Here is a 13,937-nt window from a genome sequence, read left to right as displayed (position 1 = left end):
GACGCATCCTGTTTAGTTATGTCAGAGGATCATTCTACCAAAATCACACAATCCTTGAGACTAAGAATGGATTACGTTGACCATTGACTGGCCCTTAAAAACATTTCAAAACAGCAGTGAGGATAAATAGCACTGTAAGAACACATCATGAGGGGATATGTACCATCATATCCCAGCAGTAGTACCTACCTCGTTCCCTTGGGAACATCTGTAGCGTGTGTAGCACAGTGTCTATCGCCCCCTGCTGGCAGAGGAGGTCCACTGCACCAGAGCAGTCAGCCAGAAAAGACAACACTTTCAGACCACACTCCTGTATGTACACACTGCTGATAAACTACACACACACACACACACACACACACACACACACACACACACACACACACACACACACACACACACACACACACACACACACACACACACACACACACACACACACACACACACACACACACACACACACACACACACACACACACACACACACACACACACACACACACGATCAATTGGCTTCCTTTTGCTATTGGCTTTTTTTAAAGCATTTTCTTTTTTTATCCACCGTTTCTATTTTAAGGTATGTTTGTCAGGCACATAATTAAATCAATTTGATCATTTTATTACATTACATAACATTCCAAACATAATATCAGGCATCGTATTGCCACGTCCTAGATCATTTTCTGATTCTGAATGTGTCTTTTGTTTTAGCAGATCTTGTTTTCTTGTTGACAACAATACTCACTGCTTTCCACACTGAGTCATTTGTTACTATTTTAGTCACTATTTTAAAAGTCCCCTGCTCCTGGTTTAACTTAACATCCGAGCAGCCTGTTATCATTTTTACTTTATGTGTACTTCCTATTTGTATCTGTTCATATTTGTTTCGCAACGTTGTTGTACTGTATGTGGACTGGAGACACATTGCATTTATACTTTATTACTGATGTGGCCAAATTCAGCAATGTTACACGAGAGGGTGTGCGCTATCGTGATTATTGGAACGACAGTGATGGGGTCAGGAACGAGGCAGAGCACTGAAGTGCCAATAATCACAATAAAGCCACCCTTGAGTGTAATATTGCGATTATACAACAGTTACCATCAAAATAAAACGTGTACAAATGTATTCATATTGTGGGGCATTTCGCCCCACAATATGAATATTGAGTCCCTGTTTACTCAGCCAGTCCAGACCCAACATTGAGATGGCTGTGCACTAGAGAACCTTTCCAAAAACTGAACACACAGAGAAACAAAACTCACTGTAATTAAGATATTCGATAGAAATTCCACATTTTGTAATGACAGATTTAAACTTCCCATGCAAACTGCTAGCCTAGATACTTAGCCGGCTCTGCTCTGCGAGACTGTGTCTGAGCAGCACAGCTGATTTTTATATTAGGTGTGCTGTCATGCTCGTTTGAGCCCGGGTAGAGAGAGCCTATCAGATTGCTTGGTCAGAACTACCTGTTGTATAATGCATTACAAGCCACACCCTGAGGATAAGTAAGTGATGAGTGTCACTAAATGCCAGGCGTAAATGTGGTCACAGTTAACTAGTAAAAGGATGACCCCAACAGCTACTATTGCTGTATTCTGCTGCTTACTGTCCCTTCCCGGGTGTGGTGTTTGTGAGAGGTTCTCTGTAGAGTCCCTACCCTGTTGAGGACCTCCAGGTAGACAGTGTGAGCCCCTTCCACGACACACTGGTTCTTCAGGACCTTCAGTGATATGTCCACAGTGTCTGGGTCTGCCACTGAGCCGCCGTGTTCCTGCAGACTCCTGTCTGAGAATGACATGTTCAAGATCACAAGAGATCAATAAGCTCACAATGATCTTACAATGGTCTGAATTATCATTATAATAAAATAAGTACAACCTTAATCTATTGAGTCCAAGCCTAATTCACAGAAGCCGAAAAAAGGATTTAAACTGAGACCATGTTTGTCAAAAGTTCACAACAGAAGAGGAATCCGATTGGGAGAGATAGGCTGGATGAGATTAAGGCTAATAAATATAAATAAAGATAGACCGGGGGCACAGGTTCAAGTTGGCTTCATTTTTGCTCCAATCCAACTCGGGGTTCTGAACCCAACAAACTAATTTAGAAAAATTAGCAGGCTGGCGATAACACATCAAATTGAGTAAAACTAGTCCACTGTCAGATCTAGGTCTAGATAAGTCTTGTAGATAGTCTTTTTTGATTCCCATAGCCTTTCCTCCCCATATAAATTATGAGATTAGTTTATCTAATTTGAAGCAAAAAAGGGAATGAAGATTGGCAAACCATGGAACAGGTATACAAAAATGGGGCAGAACATTAATTTTTATGAAGTTTACACTCCCTGCCAAGGATATATTCATAATGGCCCATCTATTTAAGTCTACTTTGTAAGTGTGCATGCGCGCACACACACAAATCTAATTTAACTAATCTAATTAAAGTGTTTATTCAGGATATCCTCTACAGAAGGCTTATTCTGCATATCGTCCTAATTATTGGAGATCTGAATGCACCAAAACAATCTGCCTAAGATCATACACAGGGCCCTATTGACGGTTCCAAAGTCTCGCCTTGTCACAAAGAGCTTTTTGCCGTTCGGGCCCCTCGGCTGTGGAACTCACTGCCTAGGGATCTCAGGCAGGCAACCTCAATGTCCTCTTTCATATCTTTCTAAAAACTCACCTCTATCGCACAGCTTTTTCTTAACCCATTTAGACCTGAGGCCGATTCTAAAAACGCCTTCTAAATCCTGACCTAAGTTTTCGGAAAAACTTCAAATATGTTTTCAATTTTTTTTCTAAATGTATGTTGCTATATACTGTACATAGCAACAGGAACCCCAAAAGGGGTTCCCGTCCTGAAAGGTATAGTTACAAATAGGGTTTCCCGCCCAAAATGGGTTAATTTATGAACCGTTGTACTAGTTATGCAATTTCTTATCTTTATTGTATATTTACTGTTGTTGTTGTAAAGCAATTTGTAACTTGTTTTCAAAAGGTGCAATATATATAAATAAAGTTATTATAATCTCATTACATTTAATTTTAGAGCAGGGTGGAGATGGTATCACTTTGACATCACCCTCTCTCTCTCTCTCTCTGTCTCTCTCTCTCTCTCCGTCTCTTTCTCTCTCCCTCTCCGTCTCTCTCTCTTTCTCTCTCTCTCTCTCTCTCTCTTTCTCTCTCTCTCTCTTTCTCTCTCCGTGTCACACACACACACACACACACACACACACACACACACACACACACACACACACACACACACACACACACACACACACACACACACACACACACACACACACACACACACACACACACACACACACACACACACACACACACACACACACACACCTGGGCAGAGGAAGGTGAGACTGGCCTGTAGGGCCTCAATTTGGAGCTCTGGTTCAAAATTGTGGATCTTCATGGCTTTCAGGATTTGACCCATGGCCATATTCAACTCATCCAGACTGGCCGTCCTGCATAAGACACACAAGAACACGTTTCCTCAAACGGAACAAATATAGCATTTTCTTGCCCCGCTAGCGCTGGGGATTACAATGTCAGTCTGTCTGTCCAACACTTTGGTCCCAAAACATTGATCAAAAAAAGTACTGGTTGGATTGCCATGGATTTAGCTGTGCACCTTGTCCCTCGAGACAGATGTGTTGGCTCCCACAATTTTCAAATGCTTCCGCCCAGGGGCGTTTCTAGGCATAGACAAACTAGGCAGATGCCTAGGGCGCCATCTGCTGGTGGGAGCGCCAAAATTGCACCCCCCTCCACCCATTTCTTTCTCTTTTTTCAAATGTATTTTTCAATTTTTCAAAAACTGTTTATGGGGGGTTTGCAATTCTTTAACCAGTGGAAAGGGTGCTAATTTAAAGATGTTTATACATTAGAATGTGTAGATATTCATATACAATATACAGTAAGATGTTCCACCTAAACCTAAATAAAGCTGATGTGTCGTTTCCTTTAGCATAGCCCTTAGGCTAAAAATTACACGTGCAAAGAAGATATCTCAATGGGCAGATTGCCATAAAACTCGGGAGTACCACGGCCTATAGGGGCCGCAGGCGAGATTTATTTGTCTATTACTCAAAAAAAGCTTCAGAGTTGACACGAACACGGATAAGGGTGTGTCCTAATCTCTACAACACCAACATCAAGAGTTCACACATAGTTTGTATTGAAACCCTTCATAAGAATAGGCAATAGGGTGCAGATACTGGTATGAGACGGTGAGACCTTGCTCTCAATACGTCACACCCCACTCCATAGAGTAGCATGTTAGGAAAGTCTGGGTGGACCCCTCACCTGCCCTGGAACAGGAGATGGAGAAGTCTGCAGGCACTGGTGGAGACCTCCAGTGAAGTGGCATGCCTCTTCATCATCTCCACCAAGTTCACATGGAGGCCATTGGACAGCAGCAGAGAACGCATTTTACCTACACAAACAATAACGTGTGAATCTATACAATATATTATTTGGAGCGCCAAATGGGGGTGTTTTATCACAGTGGGACCGGATGATATCAGTTCTTCGTCAGTAAGGTAGAGTTCCCATAGAGCCATACTATAATATCTCTGCTGTCGGGCAGAAACCAGCTAACTCCAAAATGTTCATTTTTCAGGAAATGAAAAAAACTAAACAAAAAGTGGAGTTAGGAGGTTTTGGTCATCATTGATAAGAACAGCTGAATGGACCTCCAAGCTCACAATGAGGTTGGAGGTCAAAAGGGGGTGGAGCATGGAGTCAGCAAAACCAGCTAACTCCACCACCCTTTGGTGGACTTAACTGGTTTAGCAGAAAGTTTGAGGATCCAATGGAGTTAGCTGGTTTTGTCAGAAGCACTTTTTAATACTTTTCATTGGTTCAATATATTTTTTACCAACACACAGACGTAAAGGGTGTTCAATAGCACTGATTTATGGGGGAAAAAATGCAAAAGCGTCAAAACTTTCAACACAGGTCACGTGATGACAGGTTATGACAAAAATACAAAAGATGTCTTTACTGTGACTGCAGACAATCTAAAAAATACCTGGTTTGAAAGGGAGCCTATGAGCAGGGGTCAGGGAGCAAATACATACTGTGCCCCATCATTCTGTTTATTCATGTTTTCTTTCACTTGGCCATAAAGTACATCCACATGACATTCACAGGTGTCAATACATGTTAGTTAGTGTACAGTACGTTTCTCACGGTTGCGTGTGATGAGCGTGCATAAGGCACTGGTAGCAGCGCTGAACACTCTGGGAGAGGAGGAGTGGAGCAACATGGATGCCATCAGCTGTCTGTGGACGGGAGCTCTGAGAACAAACACATAATCACAACTAAACTCAATTATGACAATGAGTGGTTTCCTCATTGGATGCCTAAATGAGACAAGTCACTTAAGGGAGCAGTGTGCAGACCTTATTTATTTGCCTTTGATCTTTGTTCGCCTTCAAAGGGTTTGGATGCGTATGTATGTGTTCTTTGATCTTGCTCTATTACGCTAGCTATTAAAACCTAATTTTCCCACGTGTTTGTTAGCCACTTCTAACCTGATGTCCCTATTTTGGACATGTCATTATAGGCAAACTTTCAGATTTCTGATATTTTTGAACGTTTTACAGAGTTCATAACACGTCACGGATGAGCTTGTATATCTGCTATTTTTTAATAGCCAAAGAAATATAAAATGACACAGATGATTTCCCGTTTTTAATGGGTTAATAATAATAATAATATCATCATATCATCATAATCATACCTTTCCTCCTGCTCCTCTGCTGAATGGTTCAGTCCATCTCCATGTAACAACAGGCTGTGAATGGCCCAACATGCGGCTTCCTGAGGAAAGCAAAAGGTTCACTTCATGAAGATTAGACAAACGAAAGTTGTGTCAAACAGGACATTGCTGAAAGCTGACACGGTTTGTTTAGTGTAAAGCAGTGTTTCTCAACAGTTGTGCTGGGAACCAACGTTATTCCAAGGTGTTCTGACAGGTCATGGACCAAGAAGAACTTTAGCAGTCATGGATCCTGACTTTAAGGCTAGGGGTGTGCCGATATATCGTCCCGCGATATATCGCGATATGTTTTCGTGACGATATGTATCGTTTTGGGGAAAAAATATATAGTTTTGAAAAAAAATAAAAATAATAATCAGACATGCAAACAGCCCCGAGGTGAAAAGGGTGACAACATGTTGTTGTTTTTTCGGGTCAGGTGTCACACTATTGCCCTATTTGGATTCAAAACGGCTATTGTAGCTGAAAAGCTACAAGTTTGCATGTCTGAATAATGCAAAACGGAAATATTTGTTTGCATTTGCTTTCCCCCCCCATATATTTTCATAATAAAAAAGTGCCATATATCGTATCGTATCGATATCGTATCGATGTCGTGAGCCCAATATCGTATCGTATCGTTTCATGAAATTAGTGTATCGGCACACCCCTAGTTAAGGCCGATGCGAAAATCCAGGTCCCATCAGATGAGAATCCCTGGTACGTTGACTGGGAACGTTGATAAGTTTACCTAAAGTAAACTCATCTCAAACTCAATATGTTAAGCTAAAATAAACATGCATACAAACTAGGCTAAACTAACCTGAACTAAGCTCACACCAAACCCAAACTGAACGAGAGAGAGATGTCTGTTAGTCTGACCAGTGGTGTAAAGTAACTAAGTACGTTTACTCAAGTACTGTACTTAAGTACAATTTTACTTTACTACTTTTACTTTACTGGAGTACTACCAATTTTCGATACTTTTACTTTTACTCCACTACATCTCTGGGGAAAATATTGTACTTTTACTCCACTACAAATATTTGATAATAAACTTTAGTTACTACAGTAGTTACTTTGCAGATATACATTATTATATTATAAAACATACATTAACCACTTCAGCCCTATTTTATACAAAGGCTATTTGAAAATAGCTGATCTACAAGCTCACAACGCGTCGCGTGAGCTTGTAGATCGGCTATTTTCAAACATTTTAGTACTTTTAGGTTTGGTACTTTAAGTATATTTTGATGCCAATACTTTTGTACTTTTACTCAAGTAGCATTTTGAACACAGGCCTTTTACTTGTAACAGAGTATTTTCATATTGTGGTATTGCTACTTTTACTTAAGTAAAATATCTGAGTACTGAGTCTGACCTGTACATGAGGCTCTGCAGCATGGAGCTCCAGTGCGGTGCAGCAGACCTCCATCCACTCCAGACCCAGGTCATCCACCTCCTCCTTCCCCCTGTTCTCCTCCGCCTCGCCATCCTCCAGGCCCCGCTGTGCCACCGCCTTGCTCTGCACGATGGTCTCAGCTGTGGGAGAGGAGACAGACAGAGCATAGAATAATTCATAGTAAAACTATTTTGTGTAGCGCTAGTGTCCATCCTATATTGATTGCATGAAGGTTTACAAAGAATTCCATGGCAATCGTGGCAGTAGTTTGCAAGATATCTTGTTTAGGATGGATGGACACAAGGAGGAACAATCAACATTTCCAACCTTAGAGCCCCACCCCTAGCGGGGCTAAAAAGTTATAGGTCAGTCTATTTGTAGCCTGCCAGACTGTAAATGAGTAGCCATTACCAATACAGTGGTTCTGTTGTAACTATCTCTTGTGCTATTTAGCACAGCAGCTATGCAAAGTGTACAGTACTGAGTGGTTCTCAGCCTTTTCAGGTCGCGACCCCCCCAAAAGAATCATATTTGAACTGGGGACCCCCCACCCTGACAAGCACTTTAGGAGTTGAGGCATTTCATTTTGTTTTACTGAATAATTTCAAGCCTCAATTAGCCTCTGTCTTAGTAAATATTTGACAATTTGGCCAATGTTTGACCATTTTTATAGCATAGTTTGTTGGTTACTTGCAGTAATGGTCTCTTTTTATTTTTAGAGGTCTTTAAATGATTTAAATTGTCACTTTAGAAATATGCAGATACCCTGTACTCGTCTCATTTTGTTTACTGTTGATTGAGAAAACAATGTTGCATATTAGCAAATCATCTGCGGTCCAGACCCACAGGTTGAGAACCACTGTGTTACTGTTTGACATGTAAGCTAATTTGTCTCATCTGTTTAAGAAAGTAGCTAGCTGATATATTGCACTTTTACCTTAGCGCTAGGTATACTCTTAGTTGCTTGTTTTAGAAGAGAATGCACATAAGACTTCCGGTGATTAGTAGTTTTCTTGCCTACCTACTGTATGTTGAATGCACTTACTGTAAGTCGCTTTGGATAAAAGAGTCTGCTAAATGACTGTAATGTAACGTCTAATAAGGACATCTAACAAACTCATTAATGTGTGTCCTGTTGTCCACATCACCATGGACTTTGAGAGCATGTGCTACATCTGTAAGGACTGAATTCTAGGAATTCCCCAACAGGACGTCCTGTGACAATAATCTCTGTATAAATAGTCTGTATTTCTTTTGTACTACAAAATGTTTTGACAGATTAGCGGTATGTTCATGTGTCTCCTCAAAGTTGGAATGTCCCCCCCCCCCCCGCTTATCACAAAATGCTTCACACAATTGGAGCGCATGGAGGTTTTGTTGTATGTCGTCCCGGCTCTTTGCCTGTTAACCACTTAAAATCTATACTATACTTGGTTAACCGCAGCTGCAAATAGCCTATTAGCACACAATATCTACTAGCACACAATCTTGTGAGCCTGATCTGCTATTTTTCTGCAAAAGAATACCCAGAATAGGGATGCTGGGGTTTAAGTGGTTTATGTCCAGTCTTTCCTCTTTCTTTCCCATGACAACGGAATTTGCCTTGGGGACAATATGTGGCATTGTATGTTACATGTTGTGAATTTCCCCTTCCGCATGTGAAAGCACAGTTAATACATTTGTGTAACATGGTTGTAAATGGTGGTGTTTTAATTTTGTGTTAGATGAACAGCTTGAGTGGGTACGTCCCTGCTACAAAGGAAGTGATTGTGTGCTTGTTTGTGTGTCTGTATGGTGTGGACTGTATGTGAGAGAGAATAAGATTTAATTAGGAACATGCTTGTATATGTATGTATATGCATGTGTGTGTTTCAGAAATAGACTCAGAGAAACTTCGCACTAGGTGAGAAGAGAAGTGTGTGCATGTGTGTGTGTGTGTGTGTGTGTGTGTGTGCATGTGTGCATGTGTGCGTGCATGTGTGCGCGTGTGTGTGTGTGTGTGTGTGTGTGTGTGTGTGTGTGTGTGTGTGCGTGCGTGCGCGTGCGTGCGTGCGTGCGTGCGTGCGTGCGTGCGTGCGTGTGCATGTGTGTGTGTGCATGTGTGTGTGTGTGTGTGTGTGTGTGTGTGTGTGTGTGTGTGTGTGCTCACTTAGCAGAGCCAGACAGGACAGTGCAGCAGCTTGCAGTGTGGTGTTGTCAGGGAACGTCTGACAGGCTCTTACTGCCACCCTCTGGACTCCATTCAGCACCAGGATGTTGTAGTAACTCTCTACGAAAAGACAAAACAAACACAACCAGGATCAACACCCACAACTACAGCCTCAGAAAAATCTAGAACTACATGAAAGTGCATAACGGCTTCGGTCAGCATAGATAGCAGGCATACATAGCTTCAAGTGCAAAACGGCATAACAGTATGAACATAAGTCAGTCATAGTCTGTCATAGGTCTGTTTACAGTAGCCACAGGCAAGTAGCCATGTTGTCCGGGCAGTATATCAGCTCAGTGCTTGTTCATCAGCCTGATGGCGGGCCAAATAAAAAGTACTCCACAGTCTTTTAGTGCAGCTGTCAAGACTAAGATGACACTTGCTGGCCTCCTGACATCCACAATCAGCTCCTTCCTTAGTCTTTCCAGCGTTGAGAGCGAGGTTATTCTCCTGGCACCAATCCGCCAGTGCGGTGTATTGGCCTTGTCTCTATAGGCCGTCTCAATGGCGTTGGTGATCAGGCCCCATGTGTGTAGTACTTAATTGCAGTCGTGAGTGGTCATACAGTCTTGTCAGTCATGTTTACAGGGAGTACAGGAGGGGTCAGATGTCATATGATATTTCCCATCCGTGTGATGGCTTGACAGAAAAGTCCAATATCCAGCTGCACATGGTTGGGTGCAGGCTTAGGTCTTTGAGCTTCCTTTTCGAGTATTGCAGGAAATATTGTGTTGACGGCTGAGCTGAAGTCCACAGCACCCTTATTAGTCCTCAGTATCCCTATTCAGGGCATGCCTTATTAGGAGAACATTTGGCAAAGATAGACGAACAGTTGGTGAAGATAGGCGAACACAAATAGCAGATCTACAAGTTCACAACACCTCACGTTGTGATGTGTTGTGAACTTGTAGATGTTTTCACGTACAACAATGTATATAGGGTTTAAAAGGATAAGTGCAGTAAAATAATGAAACAATTGATAAATTGACAGATAAATCACCAATATACTGTATAGAATATGATTCCTTTTGATTTATTCTAGTTTAATATACCACTTCCCCCATGAGATTTGTTGGGAAGCCACAAATGAACCCAAGCTGTGTGGAAACAGTGTGGAGAGAGACAGAGCAAAGGAAAAGTGTGTGAATTACCTCCAAGTACACAACCTCAGCCTGATGGCGATGAAAGTCTAATATCTCCCCCGAGCGATGGGGATATCCCTTTGGCTTAGCGGTTAAGATGTTGGCTTTCCATGCGGGAGACCCGGGTTCAAATCCCGGGTGTTACACAAGGATACCATCACATTGGATCCTTTGGAGATATTTCTAGTATGTCGCTGTCACACCATTACCCATTTAACCACCAAGAAGATCGATTCAAGCAAGATTGGGGGAAGTGGCATGCCACTGACACAAGGGAACTACAACATCTGCTTTAAGAAAATCACTAAATGATTAAGCAAAACCTCCGTAACAACCACAAAATGACACTCCACATGCCACTGCTGCATGAAAATTCCAGAACAGAACACTGGCTGGGTGGGATTTCAAAGATGATACATAAATAAATAGTAATATTCTCTTTTTCGTAACCTTTTTTTACAACAGGGATGAGGTGCCAAATTAGCTTTTGTGACTATACTCAGACAAATGTCCCTGGTATGACCATTTGAACCACCAAGGTATAAATCCTAACCTGACATGAACTTCCGGAACAGACAGCAGGCGGTCTCCTGGAGGTCCTCCACTTCAGGGAAAGAGTCCATGGCAGTGATGAGCATGCTGTAACACCTGGCTCCCCCTGACATCAGCACCTCAACGTTACTGCCTGGGAGAGGAACACAAAGGAGTTCATTTAGACTGTGTCCCTTGCGTTGCATTTGTACTTTTTTTTGTTTCTATATTTACTTTGCTGGTCTACTTTTGGACCAAATTTGAAATATATATATATTTTTTTTATATAATTTTTATCCCGCGATTTTGTAACCCTTATTTTTTCACCCGGTGCCAATTTCTGAGTGATCCTGGGCGCTACATTCCCCTCACCAGCCTAGGGAGGTCAGGGCCGAGCTCATGCCTCCTTCAATGCATGAGAGCCAACTGACCTTCTTGTCACCTGACAGGGGGGAGTTTCCCTGGTTGGACGTAGCGCGTGGAAGGAACACGTTATTCCAACCAGTTCCCTTCCCCTCCATCAGGCGCCCCGGCTGTCATGGGGGAGGCGGTATAGCGACCAGGATTACTACATGTTTTTGTGAGGGTATTAACTACCCTGAGAGACACAGGGAGAACATGCAAACTCCACACAGAGTAGGCCCTTTCGCCAACCCCACCTAGGGTATGGGCGCTGATGACGCGGAGGAGAAGACACGCAGAACCTCAAAAATATTGTTTTTAATTCCATTATGTTCTTACTTGTTGACATTTAATTTTCTCGTTCCTTTTTTGGACAAAGAAAATGAGTACCGTCCGGTAGACATTAAAGGGATACTTCACTTTCGGCGGGGGGAAACATTTAAAAAATATATTAAAAATAAATGAAAAAAGTAATGGAAAATTCATGGCCCCCTCACGCATTAGAGTGTCCTACTAATGTGTGAGGGGGCCTTTATTTTGCCATAACTTCTTTCATTTTTTTTAAATATATTTTTTTAATGTTTATTTTATGTGAAAGTGAAATATCCCTTTAAGATTTGGTCAAGATTTTACATGTGGTGATAGTGATCAGCAACTAGCCTATGGCACTTAATAGTTTGGCATTATTCCAAAGTAAATGTTCAGTGTGTGACATAAAGTAATGTTTTCCCCACACTTTTTGTGTAGTCCCCACAGAAATTCCAGCAACCAATAAATGTAATTTCCCAAATGTTTCAGTGTCTACAAACGTTGTTCACAGCAAAACACAGTTCTTCCCTACAATAAATCAAATCAAAGCAATGCGCCTTCCAATTACAGCCAGTCAGTGTTGCCTTTTCCAAAAACAAGAAAAATACTTTTTGGGAGAAATGTTGAAAGCACCTTCAATGTGATTACGCCGTCTTCAATACAAAACATAATCCCCCCCGGTTTGCAGCATAATCAGATTTGTGCAGAGATGGTATCCTAGTGTCCTTAGAGCAGGCAAGGAAATAAATGTGGATCAAAGAGGGAGTTAAGTCAGTGTGCTTTGTGTTTGCCTTTGTGATGAATGCCTGTTTCTTAGAAGCCTGATGAGGTGAATGATGTAATGGCCAGTGACCTATCGCTGTTAAACTAGGCCAAGTTTATGCGTTCTTCTGGCACCGCGCATAAACAGAATCTGAGGGCAATTTAAACATAAACATAAACAAGACACACAGATCAGCTACGTCCTCACTTAACACTGGCCGGATGTGGCCTTAGACAATTATCAACAGTATAGTTTTAAATTAAAACTATATTGTTGATAATTGTCTAAGGCCACACATTAAACATTAAAACTTTTAATTTCTATTTATCTGCATAAGGTTTTTGTGGAGCGTGCAAATGCTAATGTTTTACATCTGTGAAGTGCCCAGTGCTGCGTTGTGTTTGTGTATGTTTGTTTGTTGATGTGTGCACATGTCTGCACTTAAACTGTGTTTCGGGTGGCCTATTGTATTTCTTTTGGTCTCCTCTTAGTTTGCTAAAATGTGTCTTTAGGACTTAGGACTTTTACTTTATTTATATATGTTATGCTCCAATTGCTGTTAAGCACTTTATAACTCCTGTTTTGAAAAGTGCTATACAAATAAAGTTATTATTATTATTAAGGGATGAATGCCTTCCTCAGTCACATTTTTCTAGCCCTTTGCCTCCAAGACATATTACTGTATGCCCGATTCCTTTCCAGTCATTTCACTTTCAGACAGATTTGATTCAGAGTGACTTCCAGCAAGTGCAACTGCAGAATGAGCTTCAACTCGTAGATCCATTACATTAGCAACCAGTATTATAAAACGCAGATCACCCTTTTCCACTCCTACTTCTCTCCATTTCCTTTACAACCATTATTCAGCCTTCTGGCATGGCCTTACCAGGGCTGGCCAGGGGGAGCAGCACTTTCATGCCCTGGAGGAGCAGGTCAGGACTGTCCTGAAATCTCTGCAGGGCTGCCAGGACTACAGCGTGATCCTGGTTCTCCACAAACTCCACCAGGTGCTCATCACTCACTGAAGACAGACAGACCGACAGACCGACAGACCGACAGACAGACAGACAGACAGACAGACAGACAGACAGACAGACAGACAGACAGACAGACAGACAGACAGACAGACAGACAGACAGACAGACAGACAGACAGACAGACAGACAGACAGACAGACAGACAGACAGACAGACAGACAGACAGACAGACAGACAGACAAGTTCCTTATAGAGCTGTGCATTGATTGCATTGAAGACATTTCACAGAAAGAGTGCAATGTTTTGTGTTATGAATTATGAAATAAGGCTTAAAAGGGTAGATAATTGTATAAATGTGAGATTGTTATGGTTATGTAAATGCCAATAGACGTTTTACAGAAGTTG

General features: G+C 41.8%; 1 protein-coding gene across 6 annotated transcripts in view; it reads right to left on the bottom strand.

Annotated features, from left to right (window-relative positions):
• Nucleotides 1–13,937, bottom strand: part of lrrk2 (leucine-rich repeat kinase 2) — a 49,058-nt gene that overhangs the window by 26,067 nt on the left and 9,054 nt on the right. For 3 of the 6 annotated variants that reach the window (XM_080436822.1, XM_080436827.1, XM_080436823.1), the window contains exons 6-15: nucleotides 13,442–13,576; nucleotides 11,104–11,235; nucleotides 9,349–9,468; nucleotides 7,179–7,339; nucleotides 5,777–5,856; nucleotides 5,215–5,354; nucleotides 4,336–4,465; nucleotides 3,370–3,494; nucleotides 1,665–1,792; nucleotides 190–334 (exon numbers count right to left, since the gene is read on the bottom strand). In XM_080436822.1, the coding sequence (XP_080292948.1) occupies nucleotides 190–334; nucleotides 1,665–1,792; nucleotides 3,370–3,494; nucleotides 4,336–4,465; nucleotides 5,215–5,354; nucleotides 5,777–5,856; nucleotides 7,179–7,339; nucleotides 9,349–9,468; nucleotides 11,104–11,235; nucleotides 13,442–13,576 (1,296 nt within the window). The remainder of the gene's footprint in view (nucleotides 1–189; nucleotides 335–1,664; nucleotides 1,793–3,369; nucleotides 3,495–4,335; nucleotides 4,466–5,214; nucleotides 5,355–5,776; nucleotides 5,857–7,178; nucleotides 7,340–9,348; nucleotides 9,469–11,103; nucleotides 11,236–13,441; nucleotides 13,577–13,937) is intronic. The other 3 variants (XM_080436824.1, XM_080436825.1, XM_080436826.1) reach the window with 3 other exon arrangements.

This window comes from Gymnoscopelus braueri (genome assembly GCF_963280865.1).
Source record: "Gymnoscopelus braueri genome assembly, chromosome: 9".
In the NCBI taxonomy this organism is placed as follows: domain Eukaryota; kingdom Metazoa; phylum Chordata; class Actinopteri; order Myctophiformes; family Myctophidae; genus Gymnoscopelus; species Gymnoscopelus braueri.
This window is presented reverse-complemented; position numbering and strand designations above follow the sequence as displayed.